The sequence below is a fragment of the Harpia harpyja genome, chromosome 1, assembly GCF_026419915.1.
Source record: "Harpia harpyja isolate bHarHar1 chromosome 1, bHarHar1 primary haplotype, whole genome shotgun sequence".
Taxonomy (NCBI): Eukaryota; Metazoa; Chordata; class Aves; order Accipitriformes; family Accipitridae; genus Harpia; species Harpia harpyja.
Genome location: NC_068940.1, coordinates 12,654,240 through 12,680,731, shown reverse-complemented (window position 1 = coordinate 12,680,731; position 26,492 = coordinate 12,654,240). Strand labels below are relative to the sequence as shown.

The window sequence follows — 26,492 nt, the reverse complement described above, 5'->3', positions numbered from 1 at the left end:
CAGCATACCTCAGGATGTCATCAGCCCCCAAATAACCAGAGCTGTCTCCTTTCTGGTAGCAGAGACAGGGGTCAGAAAGTAGAGTTTTGCCTCCAGCCTCCTGCGTGTTGGTGGGGAAGTTGCTGAGTTCAAAGTTTCCAGAAAATTAGAGTTTAAATTAATATTGGGGGAGGCAGGTATGGCCTTGGTCTAGCTAGATAGCTGTGGGATGTACAGTGATATTATATGACTCAGCAGCACACTGCCAGTGCTGATGGTGAAGAGTCAAGACTGTCACACATCCTTTCAGCATAAGTGTGTTTGTTTAGGCACTTGTTTAAGTTTTAAAAAGCTCTGAGCCTTTGCCAGAGCTGCTGGGCTCAGCTTATTTTAAAACCAGTAGGATGATGGCTAAACATGGAGTTGGTTCCTGGTGTCGAAAAAATCCCTGTTTAATGATTCAGTGCTCCTGCCCTGTAAATGAAGGAAGGTATGAATATTTACTTTCCTGACAGAAATGTTGTGTCATTAAAATCTGTACAGCTCTTCTGTATTAAATATTCTTGTCTTTTTATATTTAGTGCTGTATGAAAGAGGCTTGTGTATGTGGGAGCAGTGGCTTTTCCGAGGGACAGCAGCCCAGGAGTTCCCTGGTTGGAGGTTTGATGCTAATGCGACAGCACCTCACATCCCATTGCTCTGTTTCTGCCAGATGCCTCAAAAGAGGCAATTTTGATCCTCTCAAATGTTCGTGGTGATGTTAATGCTGCATAGGCTTGGCCTGGTCTGTCAGCCCAAGTAAAATATTCTGAATAGGAAATTCATGTTTATGTGTCTTATAAAACACAACTGAGTCAGGTGTGGAAGTGCTCAGCTCTAAGGATAGTAAAGGGAAGTGCTGTATAGCTTTATGCAGCATTTCTCAAAGTCTATCTGAAACTTTGGACACAAATTGCCAAGGGTGCGGCTTTATTTTATTATCACTTTTGGTTCCTGGACTCTGTGATGTGCCCAGTCTTGCTGCAGTCTTTGATGGAAGTAGGATCTGTCCTGTAGCCTTTAAATCTTTCATTTGGCCATTACTTGTAGGCTTTTCTGTCTTGCCACTTCACTTTTTTTTTTCCCTTGGTAAATAGATGAACATTTTATCAGCAGTTTTTCATGTTGTGAACTTAAGCTCTTGAATTTTTATCTGGTTTGTTTATTGCAGCTGGTGCTCAGGATAAAATTGGCTGGGCATTTGGCTTGGGTTTGGAGAGGCTGGCCATGATCCTGTACAATATCCCTGACATCCGACTGTTCTGGAGTGAAGATGAACGCTTCTTGAAACAGTTTATTGTGCCTCACATCTGGCAAAAAATAAAATTCCAGGTAAAATAATATATAAATGATAATAATTTTCTGTCAGTAAGAAGTGTGTGTAGCCCTAGAGAATATCACATAATTAAAATTCTGTGCCATTAACAGAGTACGTTTTAAAGCAACAGCTTTACAGCTATCATGATTCTCTGATATACCGCAATAAAATCTAGCTTTTGATGATAACTTTTTTTCAACCAGATAATGTTGTGAATTGCTGCTGATGCCCAGTGAATATCTCTGTTCTGAGTAATACTTAAGCATATATTTAACTTCTAAATTTATCCAGAATAGGGATCGATTTAGGCCTGTGTCTGGTTTTGGTGTGTTCTTGTATTGTGTCCATAGTTCTGTTTCATTATAAAAATGTGTTTTATGCTGAGCATTCAAATATCATAACACATTCCCGATTTTTCCCATTGTTTTCACTCTATATTGATTGAAGTAAATGTGAGTTGCATTGTTAAACTTTGGCAAAATGCTTTGTGAATGTGCCTCGCCATCTTCAATATGTCAGCTCTTTCCTCCAGGTGATAGTGGAGGGAGAGTGCAGGCTCAGCTTGTATTTCTTTTGTAACTCCTCTACTGAGGTGATTTTTCAAGTTAGCAACCTTGTTTTACTTTTCGTAGTTGCAAAGTAATCAGGCATAACTAGATTGAGTGGAAATGCTACTTCCATGATATTCTTCAGCATGAGCACGGGAAGGTTCAAGTCAGGTGGTATCACCAGTCTTTGGGGGAGTTGAGCTGACATAGCTGTGTAGATGCTTGATGAAGTCTGAAGTGCTAAAGCGGCAAAACATTTTTGCTGCTGCCTTTTACCATTTTACTTGCTTTGTGAGCAGCTTGATTATGGTTTTTTTAAGAATTGAAAATATAAAAGGGGAAATCAACAGTGATAATGCTTAGATGATATTTGAGCAGTCTCCACATCAAATCAGTAGCAGCATCCATTTTTTAATTCATGGCAATTCTGGCATATCTTCTCTGGTAGAGCCGAAAAGTCAAAATAGTGTTTGGATAGGTTTGGGGGGTGGGTTGGGTTTTTTGGTTAGGGCTTTTTTTTTTGTTTGGTTGGGTTTTTGTTTTGGGGGTTTTTTTGGTGGTATGGGTGTTGGGGTATTCAGATTGTAGTTACCACTTACAGAAAGAGGATCAGTTTTTGCCACTGTTCCTGAAGGTGGGTCTGCTTGTAGGTTTCCCTGATCTCCTACAGAATGTTGTTCTTTTCAATAAGGAGTGCTCAAGTCTCCTTTTCAGCCCATATCTTTCTGATTGGCTTTGCTCCTGAAGAGCACAGGTTGTGGCTTGGTTTATAGATTGCAATCTGATCCCTGATGGAACTAAGATGAGATTTCTTGCTTGCTTTAAAATTGTGGATCCAGGCTTCAAACTGATATTAGCAGTAAATTGGGTTTTTGAGGAAAGGCTCAGATTGTCAGAATGATATGGTCTGATGTTGAAGGTGAGCCAAAGAGAGGGCTGGGTGTCTAGCTTCTCTAAGTTGTGTATCATTGTCATGTACAGCTTCAGATAAAGTCAGATGTAGTGAATGAATCTGAAGATGACAAAGGCGTAGGTTACTGTGGATAGACTCAGAGGAAAGGACAGGATTTCTAGGAATCTAAAAGTGAAAGAAACTTTTTTTTTTTTTTTTTTTTAAATTGGTGCTGTTTGGTAACCTTAGCTGAGCAGGAGTCACTAGGAGCACATAGTTTTGCACTGTTTTGCTGGGTAATTGTCTGTCATCAATAGGAGAGTGGTGACAAGGACTTAGTAGGTCTTTAAGCATTTCTTCTTGCTGAGCAGCATTGGTTTCAGCTGGCATTGGTTCAACTTGGAACAAGAAGAAAAGTTCTACAACCCAGAACTGATGTTGTAGAAAGAGTCATGAAGTTGAGGCTTGCTGGTGAAATACATTTTGAAGTAATAACATGAATCAGGAGGTATGATGCAATAGGTGGGAGACTTCAAGGAAGAGAAATTGTCAGCTGCCACTGTGCTCTAACTTGGACCAAAGGGAAAGACCGGAGTAATATTATTGGGCCATTACCTACTGCTTTATCACATGAATGTGTTGGCAGTTGTTGTATCCCAACAAATAGGACAATGAAGTGTATACAGATTGGGAGAATGAGGAGTATGGGAGAGGGACAGCAGACGTAGAAAGATGGATTATTTTCAATCTTTTCTTTCTCTCTTCTAAAGAAGGGATATGGGCAATGTTTTAGGAACAGATTTTTGCTGTGGTATCAAGTGCTTCTTAGGAACATTTTTTCTTTTCTTTTGCTTTTTTACTTTTTTTTCCTTTTTCCCTTTCCTTTCCCTTTTAACACATACATATACACACACCACTTGGATGTCCCATCTTCAGTTTTGGTAGAATAATTCTCCCTAACCTCTTAGTTTATATTTTTCAACTCTGCCTCTGAATATAAGAGACTAGAGGCAAGCTTGTTTTTTTGTTTAAAAGGAAGTCTGTATCCAGCTTTCATCTAGTATCTTACATTGAGCTTTTTCAAGCTCAATACTGTACATCTAGTACATACTGGCATTGCTTTTTAAAGGGTTAATAACCCTTTGAATGAGAATATTGTGAAATAATCTTTGCTGCTACCATAAGATCTTGGGTGATGGGAGTTAATAAGCCAGTTTTTCTTTCTTTCTGTTCTGTGTTATTTTTCAGGTATGCTGTAAGACCAAGTTAGCAGACCTTCTGTACCTGTCTACTTTCTAAAGAGACATAATTAATGAATCACATGGTTTATTTGTATCATATCTGAAAGAAAACTTTTAGCCTGTCTTCCAGTGTTGATGTTGTAAGAAATCTCAATGGATATTAAAAAAAGTGTCAGATTTTCTGCATGCAAGGCCATGCAGTACTTTTCAGCCTGACTGAACTGAACCAAGACAGATCAGGTGTTCTGAGAGCCTTTCATTACACAAATTGAATCCTGCAGCCTCAGAAGGCCTGCGTAAATGTCCATCCTTTATGTGCTTAACTGAGATAGACCTCTCAACCTTTGGATACTCCCCTCATCTTTCTTATAATCTGAATATTATCCACCAACATAAATATTTTTCTTTCTGTTCATTAAAATGTTCTTCAAATACATGAAGTCCACACTACATAGCAGTAACCTTTAATAATAGCTAGGCTAAATATACTCTTGTTCAAAAATGGAATTTAATTGAAGCATTTTCTTGGGACTTAAAGTATATGTTTTGTGCCTTTTAACAGCCTGAATGTGTCAGACTTTTCCCTGTGTCATCAGTTGCTCAATATATGCATGCAGGCTTCAGTAGGTCAAAAAGCTGGTGGGAAAAGCTGACAGTGCTTGTACCATTGTGGCCACTCAGCACAACAATGTAGAGTGCTGCTCCCCACAGATCAGATTATTGCATTGATTTGGATTACCAAATCACTCTAGCTATAATTTGACACAAGTCACAGCAGTGTGGGGCATCAGAGGCTGGTACCTTGCCTTCTGTCACTTGTGTAGGGCTTCTGCCCAGGCTGTGAAATGAAAGGCTGAGGACAGACAGGGCAGGAAGGACTAAGAACCTGCAGGGTGTAATATAATGACACAAATGGCTTGGATGCGATCTAGTACGCTGTGTTACGTCTGCGTTTGTCAGGGCTCTGAGCATAGTTGCATGTAATAGCTTTCTGGTTCATGCTGAGCCAGCATTCTTACAAAAAAAAGATGTGTCCGTGGGCTGACAACTCTCAAGAACAGGTACAAAAATGAAATGACATTTAGGGAAGGAAGGCACTCACAGTTCAGATGAAGTGTGGTATGCCCAGAGGTGTTGATTAAGATGAATGGGCTCTGGCAGCAGGACGGTTCCTGGAACCTCCATCATTTCGCTGCCATGGCGAGCAAGCGGCATGTCATGTCAATTGACTCCTGATGCATTCTGTCCTCACAAAGACACTTTCATTTGATGCTGCTGGTGGCTGTGGCTGCTGTTGTTTTAAATAATTATTTATTTTGATTGCAGATGAGCCTTGTAGCCCAGACTGAGGTCAAGCAGAAGCATGTTTATGCTGTTTTAAGGGAAGCACTGGTACAGGGGGAATCTGGATCAGATTCTCAGCTACTGCAGACTCCCTTTGTGAGATTATGGGAGTTGCTTTCTTCTTCTTTTCCTCATTTCTGCAATATCTGTAGTTTTCTGCAGTATCTGCAATAAGTCTAGCACCATCTACTTTTTACCACCCCCTTCCATCATCTCCAGGGGCTGTTCCTTCCTTGTATCTGCTGGCACATGTAGTCTCTCCAAACTCAGTTCTTTCATAATAACCTGTTAGCTTCAATACTCAAAATAATAGACTTTCTAACCAGGATCATTCTGATAGCACCAGGATAGACAAAGCTCCTAGAGCAGCTCTGCTGGGAGACCTGAGGGGCTAGTAACCTTTGGCAGTGGAGTGAGAAGAGCTGACAAGTAGCATGAATTGACACTGTTCACCTCCTGCACACCTGTAGCCAGAATGGTATATGTGGCCCTAACCTAGGAGACTGTCTCAGCTTTGAAAAGTGAACAGTCAAGGTTAGCAGAGATGAGAAAAAGTGTATCTTCAGAAAGATGAAGTTGTGTGGAAAGAAGTGATTCCTTATATGGGAAAGGAAATCAAAGTGGGCTCATCTTTCTGCTATGCAAGATAGATAGTAAAAGCTGGGCCTCACTCACTCCTATTTGCCTTTGCTTATTGTGTCATAGGAATTAAGCCCCTATTCTAAGGACAAAGGATTTATCCAGTAGTCCAGTTTGCACTGTTTGCTATGTATGTGAGCCCTCTTGTTCACACAGTACAACTTTTTTACCTTACTGTGCACTTTTCAGTTTTCTGAGACAGTCATCATCCCTGTGCATCTTTCCTGTGCACATACCTGATTGTTGCTGGGAGACATATAGCTTGTCCTGAAGCTTTAGAAGATTCTGAAAATAAAATTCACTGGCAGGTCCAAGGGGAAACTTTTGCAAATTAAACCATCTTAGTCTATATCCTTTATTCCATGCTTGAGAAGGAGAGGACCTAATGTATAAGCCAGCCATTTCAACCAGTTTGATCTTATTACATTCACTGCACAGGGTGGGTCTGTCTGATCCATCATTAGTATGCTACTCCATATAATTTATATTTATCTTCCTAGTCTGTAATTATCTTTATTTTCCAATAAAAAAAAAAATAGATTCACTGGCTGCTACATTTTCAGATATTTTTCATCAAGATTAGGTAACTCCATGCTTAAATGGTTATTCATTTATTATGTTTACTTTCTAATAGTGCATCTATTAAAGACAAATACGCAACCATTAGTATGTAAATTTAACTTGGATGTCTGAACAAATGAGGTACAGCCTCAACTGTGATTTATTGTCTAATTAGTTTTACTGTAATTGAAGATATATAATGTGTGTGTACACATGTGGAGGTACAACAGAGAATAGATGATGGTGTAGCATAAACATTTTATTGGCATGACTTTGGGAAGGTTGAGTTTCTTATGAGTGACTTAGGTAGATCATCTTAAATGAACATCAGTAAAACCTTTACAGTGCTGTATATCATCTCAGGTTTGTCTGTATACTTTGCAGAACATTGTGAAACTCCTTTTTTTAGTGTTGGGTAGCCATGGAAGGAAGGCAAAAATATCTTCTTCATTGTGGAGATGCTGCACTGAGCTGCACAATTGGATTAGAAATCACTTGATCATCAAGTCTTGTCTCATCAGGATGTTATATCTCATATCGTTTGTAGCCGTTGCTGGTATTGAAGCTCTAGGAACCTGAGCCCTATGGCCCTAGTCGGGCAAAGTACTGAAGTACATGCTGAGCTTTAAACTTGCAAGTAGTCCCATTTAAATCAATGGAATAGTTCCTGTGCTCAGTCAAACATAACCTACATGCCTTAAGAGTCTCAGGTCAGAGATCTCCATACTTTCTGGGATCCAACTGAGAGTGATCAGCACCTTGCAGGTCTGAAGCAGAGGAAACTTTCAAAATGGCTGTTACAAGCAATAAGAGTTTAATCTGACAAACCACAAACTTCATTTGCAAAATCTTTGATCCAAGCCAGTTTTACTGATCAACACTTGGGTAAAGAAAGTCAACAAGCAAGCATCTGGAGACTAAACAGGACTTGAATTCTCATTCTTGGCTAAAGACAATTAGCTGAAAACACAGGAAGGAAAGAAGAAAATAGGGGCTTAGAAATGAGAGAGAGTGGATGGACAGTCACATGGGACTGGATACAACGAAAAACAAACCACTGAGATAAGACAAAGTAAGAGGAAGGTAGAAGAGAGAAGAGCTGTACTTAGGGCATTGGGGGCAATATGAAAAAGTCTGGGAGCAAACAGAGAAAGTTTAAACAAGATGGGGGGGCAGGGCAGGAAGAGGTGAAAGAGACAGAAAAGGAGAGTAGGTTTAAGGCAAAAAACCTGTTGAGACTGATGCAAAAGTCTTTTTCTAAATCAATCAGAACGTCTTCTCAGACTTTGTACTGTACACATCTACTCTTGATCTCCTCTTGAAAAATAAAGAAGTATGAGTGACCACAAAAATTATGACTACAAGCCATCAAAGCAATTTTGTACTTTAAAGTATTATCAGCAGTCTTGGGGTGGGTCTGGGGGGTGGTTTTGAAAACAAGGGAATGTGTGGTCTGAAAGTAACAATTGAAACATTTATAGCAGCTCTCCAAAACTCAGGCATACCTCAAAGACAGGAGAGAAGTGATGAAAACTGGTATATCTAGTGCTCTCCTATCCTAATTTAATTTTGTGGACTTTTAAGTCCAAGTCTAAAACATAAGCAGTTTACATACCAGTGAACTGCAGATGAGTAATATAGTGGCTTTTCCATCATATGGCAAAGTAAACAGATTCTCAGACACACATGCAATTTCACTGGAGCACAAGTGGACCTGTGTGCTCAGCCTTTCAAGGTAATGAATCTTCCAAACATATTCAGTGCTTTCTTCCTCTGGCTATTTTTAGCTTTTTATTTCCCCAAGCAAAACCTGAGTGAGGATACTTACCACAGCTACTGGTCCTGTAGACTGTCTGTCTCTTGTTTAAAAGAGAGGTTGTGTCTGACACTGTACAGAAGTGCAGATATGGGAAGGTGTTGAAGAGTGTTACCTGTATTAGTTCAGTGTGCTAGGAACAGCAATATGGAATCAAAGGAGTACCCTGTCTTACCTTCCCACCACATCTTTACATTGGCTTTCATTCATCTTCATAGTCTTAGGTTCTAAGGCTAATTTGGGTTGGAAGGGACCTCAGGAGATGTCTAGGCGCACCTCCTCTTCAAAGTAGGGTCAGCTCTGAGGTCAGGCCAGGTTGCTTAGGACATTATCCAGTTGGATCTTGGAAACCTCTGAAGATGGAAACTGCACAATCTTTTTGGGTGTCGTGGTTTAACCCCAGCCAGCAACTAAACACCACGCAGCCGCTCACTCACTCCCCCCCCACCCAGTGGGATGGGGGAGAAAATCGGGAAAAGAAGCAAAACCCATGGGTTGAGATAAGAACAGTTTAATAGAACAGAAAAGAAGAAACTAATAATGATAATGATAACACTAATAAAATGACAACAGTAATAATGAAAGTATTGGAATATACAAATGATGTGCAGTGTAATTGCTCACCACCCGCCGACCGACACCCCGCCAGTCCCCGAGCGGCAATTCCCCGCCCCCACTTCCCAGTTCCTATACTAGATGGGACGTCCCATGGTATGGAATACACCGTTGGCCAGTTTGGGTCAGCTGCCCTGGCTGTGTCCTGTGCCAACTTCTTGTGCCCCTCCAGCTTTCTCGCTGGCTGGGCATGAGAAGCTGAAAAATCCTTGACTTTAGTCTAAACACTACTGAGCAACAACTGAAAACATCAGTATTATCAACATTCTTTGCATACTGATCTCAAAACATAGCACTGTACCAGCTACTAGGAAGACAATTAACTCTATCCCAGCTGAAACCAGGACATTGGGCAATCTATTCCACTGCTTGACTGTCCTAATGGTGAAAAATATATCCATTCTGAAATTCTCTTGTTTTGACTTACATCCATTGCCTCTCATCCTCCCACCATGCATGGGAGTGAAAAGCCAGGGTCTATCCTATTGGTGACCTTATATGTACTTGCAGGTTGCTGTTAGGTTCCCCTGAAGCTGTCTCCTCCAGGATGAACAAACCCAGCTCCCTCAGCTTTTTTCTCACAGGGCAAGTGTTTCAGCCCCCTGATCTTCTTGGTGGTCCATTGCTGAAATTGCTCCAGTTTGTCAATGTCTTTCCTTTATTGGGGGGGCCAAAACTGGATGCAGAACTGTAGATGCAGTCTAACAAGTACTGAGTAAAGAGGGGTAATCACTCCTCTCAATCTGCTGGCTGTGTTCCTGTTGATACAGCCCAGGATGCTCTTGGCCGCCTTTGCTGCCGGGGCACATTCATGCCCAGTCACTGTCCACCAGGAGCCCCCAGTTCCTTCTCAGCAGAGCTGAGTTCTTCTCTTTGCAAGTTTTCTTGTTATCCCTTCTGTGGCTTGTTAAGGAGATGTTGCTTTTCTTCACTGTCGAGCCTCTTCATAGCCTGTTCTCACCTAGCAGCTCTTAGTCCTTATGCAGAAACTGATGCCTGCGTCAAACTGGACAGTGCTTTCAACATTTCTTCCCACTTGTTAAATGCCCATGTGAGCATTTTGGGTTTTCTCTGATATTGCTTCTCGCAGTGGAGAGGAGCTGACTGTGATATCCGCTTTCCTGTTCGCTTTCAAACCTCTCCTTTACAAACTCCCAATTTCTTGCAATGCCCACCAAAACAGCTGGCAGCAGATGTCTGAGGTGGTGAAGAGCTGAGACCAGTCTGTCATTTTTTAATTTCATTTCATGGTTCCACTGGGCTTTACCTCCCAGCCTTCATCTGCTTCTTGTCATTTGTCATACAGTTAACACATCAGCTTTGAGGGGCAGGAACCATCACTGGACTCTACATTTTGATTCTGGATTTGTGAAACACTTAGTGTGCCAGAACCCAGGCCCATGACTAAGGCTTCCTTGAGATGATATTATTGAAACTCTTGGTAAAAATAACCACTGATAGGGGATGTGGTTCCCCGCAATCCAGCTGCTACCCTTTGAGCTAATACTGATGATGCAGGTTTTCACGCATAACCTGTTTTGATCCCTCCACCTACCCACTGCAATCTAGTCCTACTGATAGCCTCCCACTGAACCTGGACAAATCAGCAATAGATTAATTCCTTTCTGCTTGTACTTGGAAAAATGTCAATAGCCCTTTGTGTTTAGATTAGTTAGTGATATTTATCTTACGTAATATTTCCATTTGTTGTCTGCTGGAGCACCAAAGGGTGAAGCAAACCCATGTCATCCATCTAGCAGCCACCTTGATAAGTCAGATGTACAGAGAAGCCTATGATATTCATTAGCAAAAACATAGCTCTTTTCGTCTCCTTCATATATGTTCCTTGAAAATACTTTAAGTAATTCTAGGTTGTTTTCACAGCCTTAGAATATTTGAAAACTCTCATGTTCACCTCCATTAAGTTGTCACATGCCAATAGCAGATTTGGTCATGCTGGTGGTGGCTTGAAGCAAAATAGCTGGTTTGAGCTGTTCTTTCTGGATGTTACGGGTTTTCTGCTTTGTACACAACTGTCCCAGCTGGAATTTGTTTAGAGTGGGTGGAATATGTGTGTATATGTATATATATATATGTACAAAGAGCAAAATATTTCATCCTTACTTTCAATTTTCTATGCTAACACACAGTTAAATCATCAATAGTGGTTTTATTACATGGCAGGTAATTCTAAAACCTGCCATTAATTAATGGATGTAATAATGTGTTTCCTCAAATGCTCAGCTATGTGGGAGGTCCAGGGCTTTACTAACAAACCTAGGGAGTGCCACGGGGGTTTTTGGAAGCTTGCAGTATGAAATACCAGTGTCTCCACCTGGAAGATGTCCTCCCTTTTGACTGCAAGTCCAGTCAGAGACAGCAGTTGAAACTTGTTTCCGTTTAAAGCATTTTGGTGGTTTTGTGACTGCTCTGTACCACTTATTCCCAGAGCCTTGGTTCTTACACTATCAGGACGAGAAGCATAATTTTTTGTTCTTTCCCATGTACTGTTGTGCTCTGCTGTTCCAGTTGTACCACAGCAGCTACTTCAGTGGCTACACTGTGAGGTGGATGAGGGACCCTTTTTCCTCTGCGATTCCTTAAAGCCCTGTCAGTTCCCTGATCCAATTCTCAGTGTTGCCCCATGTCTGCAGCACAACTGAGATGACAGCACTTTCTTTTTGGAGGCAGAATAAAACCAGAAGTGACTGGGGAAAGATGGGAGGGAAAAAACCTGTAAGGTGGCTTTGCCACTGGATAGTGTGCCACAGCACTGTGGCCTGCGTGCATGAGCAGCACAAGGGAAAGGTCATAGATCAGTGAGGGAAGTGAGCAGCCTGGGTCAAAAGAGGAGTCTTTTCTAGACTGGGAGTCTTCTACCTTTTCCTTCCATGTACCTTGGACATCCAGAACATCAGTCCTGGAGGAAAGAAGGAAGTAATTGAAAGAAAAGTCAAGGACTAGAGAAGAAAGGACAGAGTAACTTCAATGAAGACATACAGCTGTTCTTGTTGAAAGTTTTTTGTCACTTAAATTCCAATGGTGGCATCCCAAGTGAAACACAGCAGTGCAATGCTCACAAGATCCAAAAGCCACTGAGTCTGTAGATGTGTCCCATGGATTTCAAATTGGGGTCTCCATATCTTCCCAAACAGGTGTTTGCCATTGTCCTTCCATGCAATAAATGTAAAAATACTTTCACATAGAAAAAGGAATGTTACCTGTTCAAAAACAAATGAAAGAGTCAAGATCACTTTTTTTTTTCCCTACACTCTCTGTAGTCTGGAAAGTTGGAACGAAATGGCAGAAACCCAGCCTCTCAGAAGTCTTCAGGAGCGGTAACATTCACAGCATATCCCATGAAAGGCTTTGGCACAAGCAAAAGAAAAAAACTAGTGCCTGAAGAATGTCCATCTGAGGTGTGGCTGAATTTAGAGCATGTTGTTAGTTTAGAGGATGATGGGTAAATACATAGAGAATGTGGTATACCCAGCAGGTGTGTCATCAATACAAGTGAAAGAGATTCCCTGCAAATGGGAACAGACCACCAGGGACTTCCTTCCAATTTGTTTTTAAACAAAAAGGAGCAACTGTAGCCTTGACTGAATTTTGAGCTCACCCCAGCGTGATGTAAATAAAAAATTAATTTCCAGTTACGAATGCTGCTGCAATGTACAGTTATTGTCAGTAGAATAATTTTGCTGATGATGTCTTTTTCTTTTTTTTTTTTGTAGGCAAAAGCCAATGCAACCCAGTCAAAGTACACCCAATACTATTTGTATGATTACTTAGCAAAAAGTGTAATAAACTTCAAAAAGCATGTGTTACTGTGGTTTGCTCTGATCTCTAAACCTCATATATTCGCAGTTTGACTGGTTGAGGCTCTTTAAAACAAATAGCTCACAAATGAGTAATTCTGCTGCTGAATATATCAACCGATCTTTATTGCATCCCAAATGATGAAGTATAATGGTTATACAAAATGCTTAAATAAGCCATGGAGCAATTTCCAGCAGTGATATATATGCTGAAGCCCACATTAAATTAATATTAGGTGAAAGAGTAAACCTGGAAATCTAAAATAACAATAGATTTCATATTGGTTATGTGAAGCTATGAGAACCAGCTGCTGCTTTCAGCAGGAATCCACAGATGTTCAGAGCTTTCAGTCTTACTGTCCACAAAAGTATGTAGCTAGTAAGGAGGATAACCCTTACACTTTTGCCAATATATTTCCAATATTAGTTTAACTACAGTGTGGTGAATAGAATTCTGGCTAGGAAGATGGCACAGTAACTATCTTGACTTTAGTCTTTGGCCCTGACCTGAGTAGTGACTCAAATTTCCCTACTCAAGAATTCTGTTTTCCATGCTGTTTACAGCTGTAGTTGTCTTGTACCTGCTGCCTCAGCATGTCTTCTCCAATACTGTCCTAGGGTAGAAAGTTCTTCAGGACAGGAGCTATCATTTTGTGTTCCATCTCCCTAATGGGACCCTGGTTTCTGACTGGCAGTCCTAGGTAATTATCACAATCTGAGTATCTGCATGCCTACAGCAGGGTTAAATGCATCTTTTGAGTGTACATTATACATTTGATGTTAAGAATATGCTCCTGTTTAAAATGTGTCTAAGCACTTATAATATGCAAGTGTGTGTCTTCAGAGATACAGGTATGTATTGGTATGCATACACAACCACAGAAATATAAATGGGGGGTGAGGGGGTGGGGGTGGGGGAAGATCTTGAAACCAGCGGGAAATACGCTTTAATTCTTTTTACCAGTTTTGGATAAAAGGATGGGTTTTGTCATAGATGTGTTTACTTGATAGCTGTTTTAACATTTGTGCTGATGTTTTACATGCAAAAGATAAATCTTGCAAAGAGCTTTTGATAAAGTGGTCTCTGAAATCATGCCTAAACCCCTACAGTTTTTATCTGCATCATGATTAGCCATTGCAGCTCAGCTGTAGAGTGTCCCTAGGAAATGAGGGCTGGGGAGAACAGTCTGGGTGCATGTGTGTGTATGTGTGAACAGGAGCACCTTTTGAAGTACATGGTGTTAATAAAAAAACCCTGATTTTCAGCTGCCACTTCTCTGATCAGAATATGAATTAGGCTACAGAGAATAGCCAAACAACAGAAGGCACAGTTGGGAAGAACCGTATTATTCTTACCATACCCATTCTCAATTTCCTTTATCTTGCTAGTGTAAGAGATACATGGACCGTAGTAGTGACAGCCTAAAACAAAATGTGGCAAGTTAGTAATGCTCTGGGGTGCGTATGCTGTAGAGGATTTGGTTTTGCAATTTTCTAAAAATTAATAATGGGAAGAAATCACCTCTTTTGAGGATTGCTTACATCCTCCTGCACATGTGTTAAAACCAGTTTGCGTAATTATTCCCACATGTAACCTGTTCTCCTGAATAAGCAATAGTGAACCCATTTTCTGATTCTTGTAAAATAAGGAAAGGTGTTAAAGAAATACCTGTTTTGCACAAGGATTCTGCTTGTTGAGATTTAAATGTTCTTTACATTTTGTCATTGCATCCTTAAATGCTTAGTGTGCTTCTTGTGCTTTTTTGTGCTTTGTCTGTTTTTGGCTTATGGCTTCTCTGTAGTTTTCTAAGTATTGTTATTCTTTAACAAGAGTACAGCTTTAGGAATGCTCAGGGTCTGCCTGAAAGGAAAAATTAAAGGCTTTTCTCCCTCTTCTGAGTATTGGACGAGTAAGTAGAGCCTTTCATTTCTGTTTCTCTGTAGCTTGCCTACTGTTTTTTAAAGTTAGATACTGGTTTTACCTTGCTACACTACCCTGGTGTTTTATTATTGGTTTTGCACTTTGGAGGTTGCGATTTGTATGAATTTAATACTTAAGGGGGAAAAAAGTGAAATTGGCCATTCTGGAAACTAAAGTACTGGATTTCGCCAAGAGTCATTGCAACTCGGGCACTTTCCCCAAGTGAAGAAGGAAACCTAGCTATTTTAGTGGCACTGGAAATCATGAAGAATATTTCAAAACCACCAGTAATCTGCTCAGGTAAACTGTATGTGGCAGTTGGAATCTTTTAATTTCCTAGGGAGCATAGATTTTTATGATGCAGTACCTACAGTAGCATTTGCCAGATGATACAGATTAGCTCGTAAGTCTGAGAAGTGTAGAAAGATGAGGACATTCCTTTGTAGCATAGCAATGTCCAGGGCATTATGTGAAGTTGCAGCTGGCCTAGAAATATGAATCATCATTGCCGTTGTCCTGGAAATCTCTATGCTTTTTAGGAAGAAAAGAGAAAAAAACCCAAATCCAGCTTGTTAGGTGGGAAGAAGGACTTTTTCAGATGTTGCGTGTGCCTGTAAGATTTGCGATGCCAGCTTATTTTGGTACAAGTTATATTCAGGTGTTCTGGAGATTCTGCTATTTAAACAATAACTCTCTAGAATGGTGGATTTAATGAGCAGAAAAGGAAATATAATCAACAGTGCTTTATATGAAATTTTTCATCTAAGCTGAAATAAAATGTTGGGTGCAATTTGTTGCCATTGTTATGCTATGTATTTGGAAGAAATACATCTTCATATTGCTGCAGTCTCTTTCCAAATACTTGCATTCTTTATTTAGATATAAATCTTTTATATGAATTGTTCATGTGTGCAGTATTTTACCCCACTGAGCTATTCATCTCAGCATTATTATTAAGCATAATGAGAAAAGCATACAAACCAAACCATCAGAAAGGAGGAAGCCTGACTTCTGAGCATGGCAGACACTGAATGCCTGCAGTAACCAATGCCTTTTGCAGGAATTGCAGGTGCTCAGCCTTGCTGAAGAAGAAATTCTTAGTATCTGCTGAGAAGTTAGGTTTCTGCTGACTTATACCAGTTTATCACCTGTTCCTTGCAAGCATGGTAGATATTTTTTAGAAAAGTGCAGGATTGGTACATACAGTCTTTATTCATTGATGGTTTGTTTTCTGAGGTGTCTTCTCTGCCCTTTTTACCCCTGCTACAAAAAAAACTGATAGAGTGATTCTCCCTGTGGGGTGGGAGATTTGGGTAGGAAGGACAGAAGGAACATCGACAGCCTGTGCAAAAGGCAGTCCTAAGCGTTGGTTAGATTTGGTGTGAGAATCCACTTACCATTTCAGTGATTCCACATCACTGGATTCCTTCTCCAGGACACAAGCTTGCTCTTTTTCTATAGACACCACCACAACATAATGAATAGATTGTCCTATCTGTTCCCTTTTGTGTCACAACAGTTCTCTGGTAGAAACTGCTTAAAAGGAAAAGTGATACCAGCAAAAGCGTTTCTTGGCTTTTAGTTGTTTTGTAGTAATATACGTGTGTTTGATATGGGAGATTAGCGCTGTGAAAACAGCTAGCTCAGTAGGCCGTCAACTGGGAGGTTGGGGAAGAAGCATGAGATGAATACATATTTTTCCATGGTAGACCTAGAACTGCTATAGTAACATGTCAAGCTAATCTCTTCTTCACCCTGGTGCTTTCAAAAGGGGGTTGTAAGAAGATGAGATGTGGGAGTGAGTAGTAGACACACATCCCTTTTGGTGGTTCTCCCTGTGAGTCCTATCTGTTCTATGGGAATGAGAAATTATTTTTGAGTAGTCAAGCACAGGGCAGAAAGTCCATCACCAGTATTTAGGAATCATTTGTATTTATCTTTTGGTAGTTTTTGTAAACGGATCACAAGTGGCAAGGCATATCCAAGTGCCCAAGTGCATGGGCATCTGGAAATATCTCTCTGCTGTGTACACTGCAACAGCCCTGCTTTTAATAGGATTAGGTCAATCCTTTCAATTTTTTATGTCTTTCCTGTGCTTTTTCAATTCCTTGCTAATCATATAAAAATAATCTTTTCAGTGGCAATAGAAGTGATCCTTCTGTGTCTGGAAAGCATCTCAAAAGCCATGCATTGTTTCTCAGTTTTTTGACCACAGGTCAGTTTAAAATACATATTTGCACTCAGAGAAGTGTGTGGTGGCTTTAAATTTGGAGTGTTGTCCATGACAAATTTAAATGAGCTTGACTTTAAAATAAAATGCTTGCAATTTAAAATACTCCTGTGCGTAAGAATACAGTGTCCCTTTCTGGTGGGACCACAGAGGCTTAATAACTAGCAGTACTTTTGGATGAACATGTTTAACAGTAAGCTTTCTACTCACTCATTCTGCCACAGCACCAGTCCTCTTGTGCATTCTTGCTGGTGCTTGGAAAAGGTGGAGTATCTTATGTAAGAACTTTAATCTTTTCATTGGCTGTTACCCATCTTAATTTTTCAGTGTCATATTAGGTATCGACTTTCCTTTGTCAAGCAGGCTCCTCTGTAATAAGATGTAACTTTTAGCATGCAAGAAAAGTCGTATTTGTTCTTGTGCGTGTGCCCATGTGCGTGCATTTCTGATGAATCTTTGGCATATTTTTCTATTCAAAGGTGCTTCACTAGCATTGGAAAAGGTGAGTAAACGAGGTGATATGAAGAGCTACTCGGTGACCACTTAGACAGAATATAAGCAATTAAACTCCTCCTGTTTTGCACTTTCAGGGAACCCGTAATATGGGTCAAGAGAGAAACTCTTACCTTCAACAAGACCCCATAGGGCTTCGCTTAGGTGGGAAGGGGACAGAGCTCAGATGGTGGTGTGCAGAGCAGAGAGGGATCTGATCCACAGATTTGGCCAGGCACAAAGCTGCACCTCCTGCCAAGGGGCTGCAGCCACTTCATCCCGCATTGAAGGCTGAGACTTACCTAGAAAGACAGTCTGTGCCCCATGGCACCTCCCTGCTCAACCTGGATCAGAATGGGTGTTTTACCTTTTACAACAGTTTAATTTACCGTGTTTCTTGATAACATTGTTTTCTGTCTTATATTTTTGGCAAGGTACTTCCTGTATTTCCATACTTCCATGATTGCTTTTCCCCAGGGATGAGGGAGGTAAAGGCAAAGGGAGTGCTTTGCCAAGGTGAGGAACAGCAATGACTCGTAACCCAATGCTGTTTTAATTGTTCAGGCTGCTGCTGACAAATAAGCCAGTCTTTCTGCGAAACGTATGATTTTCTTCAAGGTACTGATCTTTAGAGGGGAGTCTGACATCCCTCCCCCTTTTTCACCCCCATGAAGGGCTGTGAACTGCACTAGTTGGAGTGGAAACTGGGATATTATTTGATTGATTCAACCTGTGGGTGTGGGCTGGCAAGTCCAGCCAGCTGCAGTATCTGTAGGCAAATGCTCCTTGTGGCCAGTGGTAGCTTTCGCTTGGGTTCTTGTCTCAAGTGAAGGAGCAGGGTAGGAACCAGGGCTCCTAAACACAGCTTAGAAATCAAACATTTCCATCAACCATGACAAATTAAAACCTTAGAAATGGAAAGGAATCACGTTGGTTAGAAAGTAAGAGAGGAAAATGGGGGTGGCTGTGGGAATGTTTGGGCAATCCTTCCCCTTCCCCCAGCCCTAGAGCCCCTAGAAGACTTGATTGCATAGTACTGTTGCCATGCCTAAGAGGAGTTGTATCTAAGGGGGTGTACATCCAGATCTCTTCAGTAGCTCAACGTCTTTATGCTATCCTTCATACTCGCTTTAAGATGAGAAATCACTAAACTAGAAAAAAAAAGGAGATTTGGTTTGGTAATATCGTCATTACCAGAATGCCATGAAAGAAGCAATTTTCTTAATGAGAAAAGACCTGTTATGCTATACCTAACCATCCAGCTCAAGTATGCTGTCTCACATGATGGCAAACAGCAAGTGCTTGGAGAACAGCAGAACAGCAGAGCAAGTATGAAAGTAGTGTGATCGTTCTAGACTTTTACTGATCCTGCTTAAAACCATGAGAAAGTTGCTGAACCAAAAATGCAGTTGGATCGCTCTGTTTAATAGTGACTGGAGGACCTGTCCGCCATGAATTTGTTTAGTCCCTTTTAGTTCCATGTAACAGGTCCTTGGTTATGGTATGCACAGTGTGGAAAAAAATGCACCCTTTGGTTAATTTGAAACCTGATGCCTCCCTTACTTTCTCTCCTCTTTTCCTCGTGCTTCTGTGAGAAATAGTGAAGGGTGTTTCCCTTTTCACATGGAATGAATTAATGGTTTGAAGCCATTTGGGACACTCAAAGGCACTCACATGATATTTAAACCCAGGACAGAGCCTTCTCACCCATGCATAAAAAACCCCTCTTCCACTCAAAATGGTCTACGTACAAGCAGAGTGCCTGAAATCCAAGAAGCACACGGTGTTCCCCGTACCTGCATGTGAGCTTGCAGAGGTGAAGGGCTCTGGGGGGAGCAGACTACTGTCCAAAAAGGGCTGATCATACTTGTGTGTTCATTCCTTGAGAAGCTCGGAGCACCACTGGAGGCTAATGTCCGTCAGCCATTCCCTGCAGGACAGAGTAGTGCATCAATCCCAAACTGCTCCATTTGCTTTAGATTTAAGAGCTTAATCCCAGAACATAGCTGTATATCTGCTTATCAGACTTTATAGAAGTTCTCTGTTGAAATTTCTCCATTTCCTCCTTTGGATATCTGTGTGTGTGTTTACACATAAATGCATATGTGTGTATACATGTATGAACATATAGAATTTACTATATATAACTAAGAAAAAAATTGATTTGGTGAAGGGAAGGGTAGAAAACTTATCATAATGGAACATTGTGACTGCAAATTTTAAGCCATGACAAGCCAAGAAATTCAGAATTATGTTTCCTGCAGCAACTGTAATTTGTCTACGCTGGTCATAAATACACAAGTGTAAATCTAGGCGCATACACACAAATACAGGAAACTTCATTATGTGCAAAGGGGCTAAGTTACAGTTGTAAATTTGCAAATTTGAATTTCATGCCTGTTACGTGTTTAAATTTCCTATGATAACACTGAATTAATGTAGTTCCACCATGGAATATATTAAGAAAGGCTTAGCTATTACAGGACTGTAGCATTCATTTTGATGAGACTATGACGTTGCATTAAAACTGTATAGTTTATGTACATATTTCTCCAAAACGTGGGCAATGCAGGACTGTTAAAGCTTGACAGCCCCTATGCTGCTAAGTCTCATATTTTTCTGACTCAAACTGGTGATGGCAGTAAAGCGTGGCTGGCTTTTTAATAGTTTGGCTGCTGTGGAGTTGCTAACCCAGTTTTTGGTACCTGTTGTCGTTAACCTTGCGTTTGTGTTGCCACTGTCAAAATAGAAGTACAGCTTTTTCCTTTGCCATGTTTGTCGCTTGTTCGTTATGTCCCCCCATTGTGTCTGCAGCCAGCAGCAGGGAGGGAACTGAGCGAAAAGCCACAGCACAAAACTTTTCCTGTCCCCTTGGCATGTTGCACTCACGGTTACTGCATCTGGGAAAATGTGTTGTGGGGTTTTTTTTTTCTTAATGCCAAATATTTGCGGAAAGTGCTAAGGTTCATCCTGGTTTTCAGGACTGTGGGCTATAGAGAGTCTGTGGCCTTGTGCTGGCTCATTCGCTGGCACTGTCTGTGCATTATCCCCAGCTGTTTTTCCTCTGGAGGTGAGGGCTTCTGCCATGTATTGTATTTTCTCTCCTGTGCAGCTGTGAGGTATCTGGATCCAGACTAGCTGATGATCCTTTGCCGTGTGTGGACAAACAGAGACTACACTTACGGTGACCACTTGATTCCTCCAGCTGTCTGGAGTAGTGCCCTGGTGTGGCAACGTACGCAGAGCCCAAGTATTTGCTATTTTATGCTGACAGATGAGTTCTGGTGGGTCCTGTTGCTACTTAAGGCAGCTGTCCCCCAATGCCTCAAGCTGCTGCAATACTTCATCCAACATATATTATCATAAACAACTGAAAGTGGCAAATTTCAGCTGACTACAGTGGGCTGTGAACTGCAGTGGTGGAGGAATGAGCATGTGATTGTTTTATCAGCTGCTGCAGGGGCAGTAATCCTGGACAGAAAGGTAGAGCAGAGGGCTGGGGTTGAGGAATGCCCTAAACTATCACAAACACATGTAGAAGAGTCACAGCCCTGAGATTTCAGTGATGTGCTCTTCAGGTACATCTAGGCACAGGCAAGGCAGGCTGGCACAGCAGGCTACAGCACTGGTGTCCAGCTACTCATTTCTGTACTAAAATTAGCATCCTGAGAGGGAAAAGCTTGCAGTTTTAGCAAGTACTTGGCTTATTTATTAACCAGAGAAGGAAGTGTGGCTAATGACTAGTAGAAATGTATCATTGAGGGTGGATCATCATACGGTTCCATTTCATTATTAAAAAAAAATTATAGTAATTCAGTACTCCTAAATGCTTGTACCTTGGGTGATTGAAAAATGTGATATCATTATTTGCAATATTCCCTACAACACAGGCTCAGTGGAGTCTTGTAGATAGTGTAATTACTGGGAAAGCACTCTTGTTTTCCGAGGCTGTTGAAAAATGTCAACGATAGTGCACTGTAGTGTTTGAAATGCAAAGTAAACAGAACATTTAAAGTAGTGCTGTGGTGACAAAGCTCTGATGGGACCAAAGAAGTGGTGCAGAGTTGTATGTGCATCATCAGTGCTGTCCGCCAGGCCAGGCCAGCACCTCACAGCAGCACACTGCAGGTGGGATCAGTTCTACCTTTTCCTAAACTTCTTTTCAGTTCCCCAAAAACCTAAGGGGGGTGGTCAGGCAGTGGAAGGAGGGATGGTGGGGCTTCCAGGCTTGGGCAACGTGCTAGGAGTCGGCCAGCACACAGGCAGCGGAGCCAGCCAGCGTCCTGTTAGCTTCTCCGAGCACTGTGCTGGAGCACACCTAAGTTGTGAAGAGGATGTAGCCGGGACTGGCGGCTGGAGATGACAGCAGAGCAGAAAATGTAGTGGGAAGAACACACTACTCTCAACAGGAGCCTCTAAAGTGTCTGTAAATTCATAAGGAAACAGTCTTTGGGGCTGCCATTTGCCTTGAACTTGGAAAGGGATCAAAGTCAATGGGCTTTAGACTGCTCTGTCATTAAAGGGCAGGACAGTTTAGAAAGGAGGACAGTGATGGCAACAGGATCTGTTGGACCACAGTTTGTCTTTGCTGGGGTGCCTGAATACAAACTTAGTAACTTTATTTTGACCTGCCAGTTGGAGACTCTTGTCCTATCTTCTTCATGTTTTAGGTGTAGCTAATAAACAATTATGTAGCTCATGTAGCTCTACAACAAACAGATCAATACATTTGAGAACTAGGAATTTTATCCTTATACTAAATTTAGTGTTGATATAATACTTACTGCAATGATATTGACTGCAGCCAGGTGGTGAAGGGACAGTATAATACGGGATTATTGCCTTGCCTTTTACCATAAAAGATTTTTCTGCATTTTAAGGGTCTGAGAAAAGGTTAGTACCTAATAATAAAAAAGTTACACTTACAGTTTTAAGCATTTGTCCTTCCAGTCTTTGTAACACACACAAGTGTACACACATGCATGCACACACAAAATTACAACAATTCTCTATCTAGGATAGTAACACCATGGATTGAGTCAAAGAAGCAGTTTTCTTGTAGACTTGATAATCCAGGAGGGCCAGACCCTACAGTTTATTACATCTTTGAGTAACTTTGCTCACATGGAATTTGATGACATTGATAATGTAAGTCAGACTGTTCCAGGTACATTTGCAAGATCTAGCCACATTGGGTCCTTGTGTACATCACATTTTAAGTGGGAAAGAGAATGCTGTTTTCATGTGCCTGACATAACCCTGCTTCTTTTGAAATTAATAGCAAATACTCACTCACTATGAATTGTGGGTACTCTGCTCCTTTCAGGGTTTAGGATGTTACTGAGTTACTTGAACATGTACTTATTTTTCTTTAGTGTCGTTGTACCTGTAGGAATGAAAGTAGGCACCTACCCAAATGGAGGGGTCATGGTTAGGCTCATGAGCCACATCTTCTGGTTGAATAATTAAATGTCCTGAAGCTGGGAGTTCAGTGAGTTTTGGATTAGTCCCCACAAGCTTTGAAGTGTGTTCAGTAGGTTTCTGAAATATAGCAGTGGTAAATATAGTGGTAGATAGGAGTGAGGTGAGAATATAGGGGTCTACTGCAAGATTGTAACTTTATTTACACTAACACATGTATCAGGTTGTTGACTGAGGAGTATCTCCAGCATTTGCAGCTGTGACTTTTGTATAGCAGAGGAGATATTTACATTTCATTCATTAGTGTTTTATCAAAAGCTCTTGTGTGGTGGATTTATTGTGCAAGGTTTTTTTAATTTGGTGCGCAGAATATGAATTTATTTGACAAGTTTATTCCTTTAACAAGTTGGATAATCATTTGTGATTCACAATTTTATTCACTGGGGGGTTATTAATTTAAAACTTGCACTGTATTCCTTATCAGATATTTATTGACTGGTTTACACTGTACAGAACAGGATTTGAGTAAATCAGCATGCTGTAAATTTGCCTTTTTAACAGGTTTATGGCTTTAGCAGGTATTCACTTAGGATTTCACTGCTCCATCATAAAACATTCCCAGGCATGGAATACATTTTTGAGTGAGATAATATACTGTATAGACCAAGGTGTACACATCAGCTGTCATATACATATAAGCAAAATAAGAAAAGATGTTTTCTCCTGCAGACCCCAACAATCTTGCGCAAAAGTACTTATTTCAAATTTCAACTGCAGTGTATTAATGGGAGGCAGAAGTAAGGTATTACATGGTCTAGAGGGCATGAAGAAGAGCATTACCATTTTCTTTTTGTTCAAAGTGGGAAATGCCTTAGCAAAGGTGAGATCTGAAACCCATTGACTCTGGGGAAGTTTCATCAAAACGGAAAAATTAATAATTATTTTGTTCTCTTTCTCTTCCTTTTTTTGCAAATAACAAGTTACACTGTTCTGACCATGAGACAAGGTCTTTCTGTCTGCAGCAAAGATGCCCCTTTATGTTTAAGAGTCTGTTGTGGTACTTGTGGAACTAGTAATTATGCTAACAGCAATACTTTTTTTGTTGTAGATGTTTGGATGTCTATAAAAACCACTGGGAAGTGAACTGATCCCTCTTTTTAAGCCAAAGTGTGTTTCTTATTGTAACATTTTAATAAGGCAGCACTGGCTGATAAGACTTTCTTAGAAATTGGACAGTATGAATAATAAACATATTGTGTTATATAAGAATTATATAAAATACATATCAATTTTATACATTAATGTGATAAGAATTTTTGAATCTGTAAAAAATCTGAAAAATGCTTTTAAAAAGTGCAATTCTACCGGTGAATAATCATGTTAAAATGATCTCTTCCTTTTAAAGAGCTCTGATCCAAAACTCTATCTATTCAGGCTCATAAATGCTGATTTTAGCAAACAAACCAAGTTTTTTCTTCTGAATGAATGAATCAAAGTGATTGTGAGGGGATCTTTAAAAGACATTTCCTAGTATAAAAACTTGCATCTCAGTTGTTCATGAGGTCAGTTTGCACTTCAAAAAGCATTTCGGAAAGCTTCTAAAATGTGTACTCTGTGTGTTATACAAGTTCAAAACAGTTGTAGGTATACTTACCAAATCCAGCCACTTATAAAGGTATGTGTTTTAATTTTTTTAGCCACTCAGCAGATATCCACCTTTGATCAATGACATCTCCTTTTGGCTGCCTTCTGAGACATACTCTAAGAATGATTTCTATGATTTGGCTCGAACCATTGGTGGAGACCTGATAGAAAAGGTTGTCCTAGTGGATGAATTTACCCATCCAAAGTAAGTAAAGCTTTTAACACGTTTTTCCTGTGGTCAGAATATAAATATTTTACTTCTGTATACCAAGAAATTCTTGATTCTTACAGTGTTTGCACATTTAATTTTTTAGCTCCAAAACATTTTTACAACACTTTCTAGAATAAGTATTTTTACTTAAAAACATTATTTTATATTTCAGTTTTGTACTACTACTGAGTTTCTGGTATTCAGACCACAACCCCAATGTGTTGTGCTCAGTTAATCACAGCAGCAAATAACTGCTTTCCTCAATACATCTGCCAGTGCGTGACACTCTTATCCATAACATGTCTGATATTCTTGTCCTGCTCTTCGCTGAGTGACTGGTGTTTGTCTCCTTGTTCTCTTCCTTTCTTTTTCTAGTCCTGATTCACTAGTAGACCTTTACTATAAATGTCAGGGCTAATAATGATTTGTTGCAAAATACTATTGTTGGTGTTCAACAGGGAGAAGAAAATAGACATTGTTCCTTTCTTTCTGACACTTATTTGCGCCGTTGAACAATCTCTCAGGCTTCAGAATACCTTCTTATGGATATAGCAGTACTGACAAGATCATTGGGTGCACAGGTTACTTGTCCAACAGATACTATCTGTTGTCTCAAAAACTGACAAGTATCAGTTATTACATATGCACTGTTTTTCAATTTGCTGCTTCCAAATCAAGAAGTAAATATGCTGCTGGCTACCCAACTTTCTAAAAATGGGGTTTAAAATAATTTCTTTTCTTTGAGACTTTTTTTTTTGTGCTGTAGAAAGGCAGGTAGTAAACCTAACTGCAGTGGTTTTTGAAGATGATAGGAAAATGCTTCATGTTGTGCTCCAACACCTATAGTTTTTTGTTGTTTTTTTCTTTCTACATCCAGGTATTTGAACCTGCTGTTCTTTTGAATTTGATGTGTGTTGCAGACCGGATGGATAGATTATTCTATGATCTAGTTTTCATGGTGGTGCAGTGGATTAATATTTATTTGGTTTTTTTCCTTTTTACCCTTTTTGTGTGGTGTTATATGAGACTGTTTTTGCTGGGTGAAGAAACAGAAATGCCAATGGAATTTCTGTGGGCATCTGAAACCTTTGAGTCATTAATTCTTGAATGGTCCTCACGTGCAAATCATGCAAAAGGATCTTACTCCTATACTCAAAACGGTGTGTCCAGCAGAGAAATATAGGCTAGGATAAGATAATGAGTACTATTCATTGTAAAGAACAATAAGACCGTATCTTACAGAGAAATTCAAAAGCAAGTTTCTTGCAGGTATGGATAACTTCTTATTGTCACTTGGACTGCACCCTAATATCAGTCAGCACAAGTGCATAGACATTGAAGGCTGCTCACATGGATCCTGCTGAAAATATATTTAATAGTCTTCTATCATGATGGTTCTGATACAGTACAATCAACATTTTTTGTAAAAATTGGGATGTTAGACCCATTTTTGGAACTGGTCCTTTCCATTCATTCATGCTGAATGTTTATTGTATGTATAACACCTCTGTGTTCATGGCCACTTTTTGTCTACATTCTTCCTGGTGATACCAAACATGCAGTCATCTTTGTTGTTACATCTTCTCTTGGGGGGAAAACCCTGTGTGTAGTGTAAGCAGCTCTTCCAAGGCTGAAGGTTTGGAGAAATCTTGTTCCCTGCTCCCTCAAACAGAGGCAGTATTATTCTATGATTACTCTTGCAGCTCACTGGAGGAATCCACATACACTGAGAGCGCCTTGCCAGCAGCACTGCATCAGTCACG

General features: G+C 40.4%; 1 protein-coding gene across 7 annotated transcripts in view; it reads left to right on the top strand.

Annotated features, from left to right (window-relative positions):
• Window positions 1–26,492, top strand: part of FARS2 (phenylalanyl-tRNA synthetase 2, mitochondrial) — a 250,378-nt gene that overhangs the window by 145,133 nt on the left and 78,753 nt on the right. For all 7 annotated transcript variants that reach the window (XM_052779215.1, XM_052779162.1, XM_052779286.1 and 4 more), the window contains 2 exons: window positions 1,190–1,350; window positions 24,572–24,723. In XM_052779215.1, the coding sequence (XP_052635175.1) occupies window positions 1,190–1,350; window positions 24,572–24,723 (313 nt within the window). The remainder of the gene's footprint in view (window positions 1–1,189; window positions 1,351–24,571; window positions 24,724–26,492) is intronic.